The sequence below is a fragment of the Glycine soja genome, chromosome 3, assembly GCF_004193775.1.
Source record: "Glycine soja cultivar W05 chromosome 3, ASM419377v2, whole genome shotgun sequence".
Taxonomy (NCBI): domain Eukaryota; kingdom Viridiplantae; phylum Streptophyta; class Magnoliopsida; order Fabales; family Fabaceae; genus Glycine; species Glycine soja.
In genome coordinates, this window is record NC_041004.1 from 32,301,325 (window position 1) to 32,313,377 (window position 12,053).

The 12,053-nt window shown below is 31.7% G+C and overlaps 2 protein-coding genes across 2 annotated transcripts; both read right to left on the reverse strand.

Moving 5' to 3' along the window:
• Positions 1 to 6,340: 6,340 nt before the first annotated feature.
• Positions 6,341 to 7,188, reverse strand: LOC114405145 (B3 domain-containing protein At5g24050-like). The gene is made up of 2 exons (XM_028367791.1): positions 6,950 to 7,188; positions 6,341 to 6,854 (listed from the first exon to the last, which is right to left on the reverse strand). Exons 1-2 carry the CDS (start codon positions 7,186 to 7,188, stop codon positions 6,341 to 6,343), a joined length of 753 nt encoding a protein of 250 aa, XP_028223592.1.
• A 1,358-nt stretch (positions 7,189 to 8,546) lies between these two features.
• Positions 8,547 to 10,046, reverse strand: LOC114406471 (mitogen-activated protein kinase kinase kinase 17-like). Its single transcript, XM_028369179.1, has one exon. It carries the CDS (start codon positions 9,829 to 9,831, stop codon positions 8,785 to 8,787), a length of 1,047 nt encoding a protein of 348 aa, XP_028224980.1. The 5' UTR covers positions 9,832 to 10,046; the 3' UTR covers positions 8,547 to 8,784.
• Between the last annotated feature and the right edge of the window lie 2,007 nt (positions 10,047 to 12,053).

Genomic DNA, 12,053 nt, shown 5'->3' on the forward strand with positions numbered 1-12,053 from the left:
ATCGATGATGACACATGCACAATAACAAGCTGCATCAAAATGCAAAATGCAAAACTTTTTTACTCTTCCATTGGATCGGATGCAGGTAGTTGACTATGCAACCCATTGACCGAATAAATGATTGAAAGCCATTGTCCTATTTTTCAGCCCCTAAACAAGCCATAAACATATATAATATTGTCCATCAATTTCATTTTTGACAAAGCTTCTCCCCCGAAGCACATAACCTATCAAAGTTATTTAATAGCTTTATTAGTTCTCATAAGGTTATATATATATATATATATATATATATATATATATATATATATATATATATATGATTTGCTTTATTCTAATATCCATTTCCTTTTTCCCCAATTAGAAAATAACATACTTAAAATTAACATTTTTTTTAAAGAAACTACCAAGGTACTCATCCATAGCGACGGAGGCCAACTAAGAAGCCAACAGGGGCCAACTACAAAAACTAATAAATCCAACAAATACATAAACATTAAATTTTCCATATAAAATAATTATAATAATGTTTTTTAAACAATTAAAAATATATAATAGAAAATATACTCATATAATAGAAAAATTAAACATATTTTTTGGGACTCAAGATCACAAATGTTAATCATCATTAAGTTGACATGTCAAGAACCTTTATAGTTCTATAGCATTTGTATGGGTGTAATTTAAACCATTCATTTTGAGTGACTTATCTTATGTTAATTATTCTCTATAAAGTCACGTCATACTTAAACAACTCATATATTTTGTTCCAATAATATAATTTTAAGTAACTCTTGAATTACTCCCTTAAATGATCCTTAAATGACAATATTATTTTTTTTACTCATATGCAACTATTGCTTATATAAGTAACCCGGGCTTAATTTTAAGCAACCCAGTATGACACACAGATCACTTCTAATGATAAAAAAAAATTAAGCAATAATGTCTAAAAATAAATAATTCTAAGCAACTAAAATTAGAGATGCTCTTGTAATGTATATATGTTGACTATATATTTTTTTTATGAAAAAGCTCTATTAATTATGTTGTAAATGTTACTAAATCATAATGGATTATGAATAAAAAACTAAATCACAATGGATTATGTCATTCGTTATATTTTATTTAATGCAATAACCAACCAATAACTACTCAACAAAAAAAACCAATAACTACTGAACAAGAATTTGCTTTAATATTGTTGAAAAATAAAAGAAAAGGAATGTTGTATATAAAAGGAGAAAATATTAAAATGAAAATAAATAATATTCAAATATCTTTTCTACAATTGGAAAATTAAATGTAATTATCTATATAATCTTTATATACAAAGAAAAATAGTATAATTTTTCTAAAAAGAGAAATGATCTCTTTGTCTTTACAATAAATACTATCAAATATAAATAGTATATTTTGATTTTTGTCAAAAACATAAAAAAAATACTACTACATAAATAACACATAAATGTCATTATTTATATAATTAAGTTCCTTTAAATATAAATAATTACTCTAATATTTAAATATTATACATAATAACGATTTTTTTTATAATTAACATAAGAACATTTAACTTCCATGTACCTCTGTCTCTGTTCATCTGTTCATCAGATCATTTCTATTTTCATGCAAGTTCAAAATAAACCTATTTATAAAATTAAATATTTTTTATTGAGACAAACATAATTATTTAAGTTCTCTGAAATAAAATAAATTGTTCATCTGTTCATCAGATCATTTCTGTATTTGATAGTCTACTTTTTAGATTCTTTTTAAGTTCAAAGTTCTGATTTAATTTACCACTTTATAACATCAAAATAAATTAATACAAGAAAACTCTTCATCTTGAGAAAATCAAATAAACATTCATAATATCTCTCAACAAACTCTGATGTCTCTCAGCAAATACAAGTACAATATAGTACTACAAATTATAATTATTATTCCTTAGCACAATTATATACAATTATTACTTAGTAACATACGAACACTGGCTCAATTAACCACTTGATTTCCAAGCATTCCCAATGTCCATCTGAAAGCAACAATGTCAGGACAATCATAATTACATGCACAAACAACAACCATAATACTCTTAACATCATGAAGTAGCAGTACAACTAGCATAAATTGTAGTCAACTACCCACAACATATCCTATTATATATTGGTGCTATAAAACCTATGCATGCATGCAACAACTCTTTCTTTGGATTTTCTTCCTTCACTCTACCTTCAATCAAGCATGCATGCATAAGAGGAATTTCACCATTTTTAGCATTTGCTTGATAACAAAGATAAATCATTTTACTACTATTAAAATCTCTTTCATGCACAAAACACACACCCTAACTCTCTCGTCGTGGCAAAATTTTCTATTTAACTCTGAAAGAGTAAAAGGAATCAAAATTTTCTAACACACACCACAAATAGAATGTGAATTCATTTTGCCACACATTTTGTCCAAACGGAAGGAAAAGGAAAGAGAAAGAACAAAGTGAAACTTACTTTGATGGTGGGATTTTGGCTGCTGTTCAAGATCTAGCTTGCCTCCATAGTCTCCATTTTGTCGTTGTTACAAAAATTACATTGTAAATAAATTTCAACATAAAGTTAAATGACTCATATATGGTCAAAAGTTATAACCAACAAAAGTAATTGAACAAAAGCACTACTACTAAATAAACATATTATCCAAAAGAGTTGTTTCCCTCTTAATTAGTACCATATCAATATTAGAATTTTTTGTTTTGAAAACAGAAGCAAACATACTAGGATACTACTCTTATATACTATTTGAAGGGAAAATATAAATAGAATGGTTAAACAAAAATATATCATTTAAAAATCAGGTAGTCGTTCTTATGTTGGTCAGGGCCAAAAACAACTATAGAACAAAGTGGATTAGGGTTATGTATCAAAGAACACCATTCTATTGTGAGCTATTGTGAATCATGTCCATAGATATATAATGATAAGATATCAACATATATCACTACTATTCATCATGTGACCTTTAATAATATTTTTTTGTCTAACACTTATTAAAAATATTGTTAAAAACTTTTTGCAACATTTAAAAAATGTTGTCAAATATAAATGAATGTTTCTAATATGTTTTCATGACATGTTATTAAATGTTGTGTATAGTCCATGTCGTTAAAAGTTTGAAAGGTTTTAATGACATCAACTATATACAACATTTGATAAAATATCGTGAAAACATATTAGTAACATTTATTCATATTTAACAACATTTTTTAAATGTTGTCGAAAGTTGTTAGCAACATTTTTAACAAGTGTTAGACAAAAAAATATTATTAAAGATTACATATGTTGTAGTGTATATCCTAGCTTCTTAATGGTTTTTGCTCTAGCAATAGAGTTGTCCTCCATTTGATATCCTCTCCCAACAAGAGCATCTATTGGTTTTCTTCCCACATGCCTAAACCACTAAAGGCAAGATTCTACCATTTTTTGCTACAATGGATGCTACTCCAAGTACAACTTTCTCTCTAATGCATTGATTTTAATCATGTACTATTTGATATGTACACTCATCCAACACAATATTCTCATCTCTAGATTCTCTACTTTGCTGAGTTTATCCTATTGCTAGCTTTATCACTCAATACTCAGTTTCATATAACATTCATTACTACAAAATGTAGATTTAACATCGTTAAGTTAACATTGGTTTTTGATAAAAACCAATGTTAACAAAAATGCGATGGCAAAATGGTAAATAAAATGACTTTTTTAACATCAATTTTTCAAATAACCGATGTTAACACAGTAGGTTAACGTCAATTTTTCAAAAAACCGATGTCAACAAGAGCACGGTGGCATTTTTCAAAAATAAATTGACTTAATTCACATCGGTTTTGAAAAAACCAATGTTAACATTGTTTTAAAACCCGATGTTAACATCGATTTTTCTGAAACCGATGTTAAGTGTTTAGAAAGTTAACATCGGTTTTTGTAAAAAAAATCGATGTTGTATTATTCATAAATTAAAACCCCAAACCCTTTTCCCCCCGCATACAGATTGGCATAAAATTCTTTGACAACCGCCTCATCAATGCTTCCCTCCTGGAGATTGGTGAGGTGTTTGTGTAGATTATGCCTCTCCAATTCTACTTTAAACTCATCAAACTCAGTATGATATATCTGGACATTTCTCTTCGGAAGGATATTCCGGCCGAGAATGTTATCTGTGTATCTATTCCAAGCTTCCAAAGAATGGAATCGCCTGGTGTCATATTGAGCTTGAGGTCTGGAAGCTGAGCTTTTTCTCTTTCTGGATGCCATATGTAATTAGAATAACCCATCAATTTATTATACCAGAATTTATTAAAATTTGAAAACAGAAAATAAAAACTGAAGACAGTGGGCACTTAGCGAGACACTACTCGCTTAGTGTGCCTTATGAAAAATAACTCACTAGCTTAGCGCAACAGGGGCGCACTTAGCGAGTTATGACAGAAAATTTTTCTTCTGCATAATTGGCTTAGCGAGATTGACACTCGCTTAGCCTAGAACAAATTTATTTCACACATGTGCTTAACGAGTAGTGCTCGCTTAGCGCGACTCGTCTACTGGACACTAATTGGCTTAGTGAGCATGGCTTACTTAGCCTTATTTAAACCGCGTTGAATAGGGCTTAGCCTAATAGGGCTGCGCTTAGCGTGAGCAAAATTTCAAAATTTTAACTAAGTTATGTGGGCTTAGCGAATCAGACTCGCTTAGCCCAATAACTGCCGCAACAAATTGCACTTAGCTCAGATAAGATGGGCTTAGCGCGAGGCAGCCAACAAAAATTTGTCTAAGGTATCTGGGCTTAGCGAGACAGCACTCGCTTAGCCACAAGTTTGTCATCAATGAAGTTTTTAGTGGCTTAGCGCACACAGATGTCGCTTAGCCACGATGTTCATATAGAAGATGAACATTCAACAAAAAGATGAACTCGCTTAGCACAGACATGTTGGCTTGGCGAGTTCGTCTGGAAATGCATAAATTCATGCCAATTTGATGAACTCGTTTAGCTTATCAGATGGGCTTAGCGAGATAATCGCATTTTCCAGAAAAAACGCAGAAGAAGAAGTTGAAAAACTTCTTCTTTTAGGCCTCTAATAGGCCCCTATCGGACATGCAATATTATCTAAACTACCTACAAAGTGAAACTCCTAGTAAAGTCCTGATTTTTATCTATTCTACTTGCAATCTAACCCTAAAAATTAAATTTCTAACCTAAGGTTTTCTATCCTAAAGTATCAACAATAGAAGAAGCATAAGTAAAGTCAGGAACTTACTTGAATTGAAGATGTTCAGTGTAGATTTGATGAAGGATGCAAGATAGACATGACAACGGGACGGGTCGGGGGCGGGTTTTGCTTACCTCACCCCCACTCTAACTCTCCATTTTCCTCCCCACCCCCACCCCCACCCCCGAAACTCAACGGGGTGTATATTTACTTCCCATCCCCGTCCCCGACGGGGTCGGGTTTTCCCCGCCTCACCCTGTTCCCGACATACTTATAAAATTTTATTAAAAACTATAATTTTTAATAAAATAAATAAAATTTTAAATAACAACTATAACATATTTTTAAATTGCACATGTCAACATAAAATTTAATCTAATAATTTCATGTTTAAATATGTTTTGCGAAAGAAAAATAGTGAAAGATGAATTAAATCAAACATATATTTTACAGTTTGATTTATATAACACACTCATTTTCGTTATCGTTCACTGCTTTCAACGACATAAACTATGGCGCTCTCCTGCTCACGTACTTGTTCTGTTGTTTACCATTCTTCTTCGCAATCTCGAAGTCGGCGATCTTAATTTTGCCATTGCCGGAAACAAAAATGTCCAGAGGCTTCACGTTGCAGTGAACGAAGCCGGTGATTAGTGAATAACTTCTCTAATGTTTGATATTTCCCGCGACGGCAGGTTTCCTCATGATATTGCACTATTTTAGCGGACACCTGTCCTCGGCCGTTTTCATCGGAGTTTGATCGTAAACACATAATTCGGAGATAATACTAATTGACTTAATTACACCAATTGATTCACGGCTTAAATTATTAGGAATTCGTTCGCAGCAAATCATTAACGCGTTTAATCAATATATGCTATTCCAATACTAAAATCACATAAACACATGCTTAAATTAAGCAGCTTGCCTTTTCATAAACCAGAAAACTAAATATATATATTCTTTTTTTGTGAGTTTACAGTAACCACAGTTGCGATTGAATCTAAGGCTTCCTACAAACCCTAAACAATGTAAAGGAAAACTAATTAAAAATGGAAAGAAATATAACAAAATTCACAGTTTGTTTAGTATAAGATAAAGCTTGTTCCCAACCCTAAAAGACCAAATTTGGAGTTCTTGATCTTCTTCAAACTTATTAGTAGATACGATGCTATTCCAATTTGTTACGAGGTTGTAGGTGTCAGTCCTTTGCATGCTCCACTTCTTCAATGGTAAAGTAAATTCTCTCAGGCATGGGTCCAGCACAGTCACCTCCACACCAACAAGTCGTCCTTTACCATTCGGACCATCTCTTTCATCCAATTTAGTAATCTCAGCTTCGGTGAGGAATTCACACTTAATTTCATTTATGGGCATTGACAAACGGTTGCTATTCGGCTTCACATCTGAGCAGAAGAGTCTCTTGTGCATGAGAAATTTAAGATCATGACCACTCAACTCAGAGACTCGATTCTTGAATTCTGCAGGCAAATCTGGTGATGGTCTGTTCTGTACCAAGATTATCCTTCTTGGTTTTTTAATCATTGCTGGCGTGACTCTTTCCTCTTTAGGCATCTCTTCAATTTGTCTGCAAGTACATACACAAGAGTCATATATTTAAACTTTAATACATATAGAATAGCATATAAAATAAACTATATAAATTGGACTACAATTACACACCTTTTTCTGGTCATCATCTGACCAGTATTGTGAGTCTTTGGCTTCGATTCAACACTTGAAAGTAGATTGCTGAAATTCTTTAATTGAATCAACTCTTCTTCGCGATATAACTGGGGTGCATCTTTTGATATTGCCAAATGCAAAATGGAAGGCTTAAATGGTTTGCAAGACATCTTCTCAAGCGACTTCCAATCTGTAATGCTGGCCACCAATTCCTTTAAAGTTTCCAAGTCTTTCATGATGATGAAAGGAATAAAGCTTAATAGTTGAAAACACGAGTCAAGGAGAAAATAGTAGTGAGACGATTGAACAGATTTTTTATGATAAAAGTATGGGAGAGTAGTGAGGGTTTTAAAGAGACGAAAAATTTACTGGTAAAAATTAAACATAAGATAAGATGAGGATAAATTAATTTCAAGAATAATTTGATTTTTATATCAGAGATAAATCTCCTATCAAAAAATTTATTATAAAAAGATACACTGTTTCAAAATACCAATCATATATTTGATTTGACAATAATTTATTTTCCGATAGTTTTAGATTCTAATAATTGCTTCAACCTAATTGTGATGCCTTTTTTGAACTTAAAAAAAAGGAATTGATCTCTTTATTTGTAATTTGTACGTCGTGTAGAAAGTGGCAAAACTGAAACGGTGAAAAATACGTAAAATCCAATCTAAATCTTTTTTTATTAGATAAGCTTGAATTGATCTTATAATTAATCAATAACAATTCAAATCTAATGGACTATTTAATTAACACTTTATTAATAAAAAATAATATAAAATCTTTACTTTTCATAAAAAAAATTAAAAAATATTTTTTAAGATAATATTTTTTAAAAATTATAAAAAGTTATAGAATATATAGTTTCTTAAAGATTAATTTTATGACTTATATTCTAACATTTAATTAATTTATCACACACTAATAAGAGTTGCAGGTTTACAAGGATCGAGGTCTGAGCAGATGAAAAAAATGTTTACAAAAATGTTTCGTTATTTCAACAATTTTCTCAATAGCATTATTCTTAAAGGGTTATTTATAGAATTCGTTGTAGAAGTATAACTAAATTCAATAAAATTATTTTTGTAGAATACAGAAAAGTATAATTTAATTTCCAAATATTAGTTGATAATTGTTAATTTTTTATTAGCAGATAATCAAATTTTTTTACTTTTTTTTTCTTTTATCATCCAATCAACCTTAAAATATCATTACATCAATAATGATATTTTATTTCAGTTTAAAAGTATATGTGGAAAAACATGAAAACAGCACATGATAAAAAGTTATTTAAGATAGAGTAATTAAGTCATAATTAATATACAAAGTATTACAGAGTATAGCTTATTAACTCAAGTGCGCCGCTAAGGAGTTGTTTTGATAAAAGATGTCCGTAACAAACAACTTATTAATTTTAATATTTTATTAAAAGAAGTTAATAGTAAAATTTAACATAAAATATAAAACATGTTATCTTAAATTAATTTTTTAAAAATGACTTAAAATTAATTCTAAATTTACTTTTTCAATTAAAACTAAATATATTAAAATTATCTAATTTTAAAAAAAAATTCAACATAAAGTGAGGTAAAACCAAACGCGGATGAAACCAGTTTCTTGCAAGGGAATAGCAACTAAAGAATTAAAGAAACGAAAGCAAAACAAAATTGTGATCTCTGTACAATTGGCCAAAGGTGGAGGCTAGCAATCCTCCTATCTCTACTTAATTCACAACTAATGAAATACAAAGAATCAACGAACGTGATCGAATGTGAGCCGTAAGATCTGATGACCATGGAACAATCAACGCTGCACTTCCAAGTACTTCACCTAATGCTTGTCCAGCCATCCGATTCTGACCAATTCGCCGGCGTCTGAACGGTTACAAGCCGCCGGAGTCTATTCTCCGGCGAACACGACGACCCGAATTCCCACATACGCCACTCATCAGAATCCGGGGAAGACGGAAGCGACGCCGTTAAGGTGGAAGCCCAGTGAGTTAAATCAAAGTGTGTCCTCGGAGACGGTGACGGCGACGGTAACGGCAACGGCTCATTAACTTTCTGAAACGAAACGGTTTCACCGTTGACGAAAGGGTGATTCAAAAGCATCTCAGCGCTCCACCTCTTCATTGGATCCTTAACGAAACACTTCAAAAGAAAATCTTTTCCCTCTTCTGATAACTCTTCTGGAATCTTCGGCAATTCTTCTCCCGCTCCAATTCGAATCAACAACGACCAGATATTCGACCCGCGAACATCCCATGCGGGTTTTCCCGTCACCATCTCCACGACGGCGCAGCCAAGGGCCCATATATCCGCCGGAGATTCATACTCATTGTCGTTCACCGATTCCGGAGACATAAACAGCGGTGTTCCCCTGCACTCCAATTTCCCCGGTTTCTCCCCTTTCTCCTTTGCAAGCCCAAAATCCGCGATTTTAACATCCCCATTCTGGAAAACGAGAATGTTTTGAAGTTTCACATCGCAGTGAACATAACCGTTGTCGTGAATATGTTTTAGACCTTCGACGAGCGACCTCGTACAACGCCGAACGTAAGACTCCGGGAGCCTCCCTCCGTGTTTTTTTACCTGATCAGCGAGAGAACCACCTGCGGCGTATTCGAGGAAAATGTTGTAATACTCTTCTCCGTTTTCTACCGTGTGATCGTCGCCGAAACAGTTAATGACATAAGGGGAAGCTCCAAGGCGATCGAGTATTTCCTTCTCGTTTTTCAGCATAGACGAGGTTTGAACATGGGAGGATTTGACGGCGGTGGAAGAAAGAAACTGAGTGGAAGTGTTTGTCGGTATGGCTATGTTGACGGTGGCGAAACTGCCACTGCCGAGAGACTCTCCGCGAACCCAATTCATGGTTCTGAACAGTGGTATGTATGTACGATGATGTGCGTGTTTCTCTGTTTTGGACGAGAAAGAATACAAGAGTGATTTCCCCTTATAAAGAAGGAAAGTGTGCGTACCCGCGTGCGGTGTTTGTAGATAATTCAATTCAATTCAATTCAAGTACCAGCAATAAGCGTGGGCGCGGGACTGAATTTGGCGGCAAGGAATATTTGAAACATGTGATAATCAAGGATATTTTCTGCGTAGGATCGGCGTTTACTCTTTGCGCTGTTTTATAGTACACCAGTGCCTTAACGTGTTTATTACTTTGTTTTGTTGTTTGGATAGGAAAGTTGTCATCTCAGATACAATTCTTTTCGCCTTTTTCAATGGGATTTGATCGTATATGCAAAATTTATTAGAGATATATAATCGTAACTAACTTATCAATTTGACCGCGCTTTGAAAAGTCATACCAATCATGTTTAAATTAAGATCATATTTGTTTTTGATTGAATATTCTTTTTTCTTCTTCATGACTATATAATTATGTTCTTCATGAAGTCTTCTCGTGTTTGAATATTAAATACAATATTATATAATATTTTCTGCAATTTTCTTTTTTTTTTATCTTTTTAATCATCTTTAAAATATTGTACTTATCTTTTATCTTAATATGTTTAGAATAAGAAGTAGGATGAATTATTTGATAAAATTATCAAATATTGGATAAGATATACAGTTTTATATGATTATTTTTTACCTGTAAAAAATATGATTCTTTTTTATTTATATATTGTTTTTTTTTTATCTTTTTCAATGAATAATTTAAAACATTGTATCTATAGAGAAAATAAACCGTAAAAATAAAGCATATGTTATATTACATCTAGTTACCAAAAATTTGAAACGATACTATGAAATAAATGATTCTGACCGTTCCAATAAGTAATGTACAAACCAAGTTTTACTAGGCTTGAGCTCGACTTGAGTTGAATACCGGCTTGAGCTTGGCTCATTACCTGTCATAAGCTCTTTTTAAAGGCTCGGTTTAAAAGTCTGGTTTGGCCTACGAGTCTATTTAAAAGTCTGCTTAGAGAAGTCTTTAACCAATTAATTATTTTAAAACCTAGTGAAATATTAACTAAAAAAAGAAACTTATAAAATTTCGTATAAGTAATGTACAAATAAAAAATAATTGATAAACAAAATCATATTGAATTCAAGGTATTAAAACACAAAGTATATCAAAAGAAAATGAAAAAAAAGAGCATAATATTAAAAAAATATATGGATTAGAGATGATTTATCATAATATAGTCAAATAAAAATATTTAAATTGTCTAAAAATGTCTTTACAAAACATTCTTTTCTTTGGAATGGTTGTATTATCCTTTGACAAGCGAGTCGACTCATTTTCATCTCTAACTAGAATGAAAGATGAAAAAAAATGAGATAAAACTTTATACTCATAGAATAGAATGAGAGTTGTGAGTTCTTATTTATAAAAGATGGCCGTGTAAATAACCTTACAAATCATTACTAATTTTTAGATAATAACTTGTAGATAACTATGACTTATAAATAATGTATATTTTTCTTTATTATACTAACATAAAAGATTTGATGTGTATATTGAAGTGTCACATTACTTAATTATGATACTCATTCTCTAACCCCATCATAGTACATTACATTTTGTCTCTAGCTTGGGGTCAACAAATTTGTTTTATACTAACCATGAGCTAGTAATCCCCAAAAAAAAAAAAGAAACTAAAGATCATACTTGCCATGAGCTAGTCATCCCTTAGAAAAGAAAAAACGAACTAATGAGGTGTAGTATAAATGAAATAACTTTGATGACTCAAGTTTGTTAAGTGGTCAGCACATCTATTACCTCGTGGTAAATATGGTGGAAGTTGATGGTACCCACTCTATTACTTGTACTCTTCTTTATCAAAAAAGTTACTTGTACTCTTCTATGGCATGGACAAAATCAGCACAGTAGAGGAAACTTCTTGGAGCAAGCATTCACTTTCAGTTGAAATGCTACCTAAGAATTTGGCGAAGCAAACTTTTACTACGTTTAAAATATACTTTTTCCATTCTAACAAAAAAATTACTTTTTCTCGTTATTTCATTTTCTCCTTTATTTATTTTTTCTCCCCACTCAGACGAAAACTATATAAATTATATGTTTGTTGTAATATTGTTTTAACATAAAAGTCTATTCGGAGTTATTCCATCCAAAC

Excerpts from the sequence above, each read along its gene's own strand:
- LOC114405145 (XM_028367791.1), bottom strand. The coding sequence starts at position 7,188 with ATGAAAGACTTGGAAACTTTAAAGGAATTGGTGGCCAGCATTACAGAT. Across the intron at positions 6,855-6,949 it reads CAGATGATGACCAGAAAAAG|ACAAATTGAAGAGATGCCTA; the intron begins GTGTGTAATTGT and ends ATGTACTTGCAG.
- LOC114406471 (XM_028369179.1), bottom strand. The coding sequence starts at position 9,831 with ATGAATTGGGTTCGCGGAGAGTCTCTCGGCAGTGGCAGTTTCGCCACC.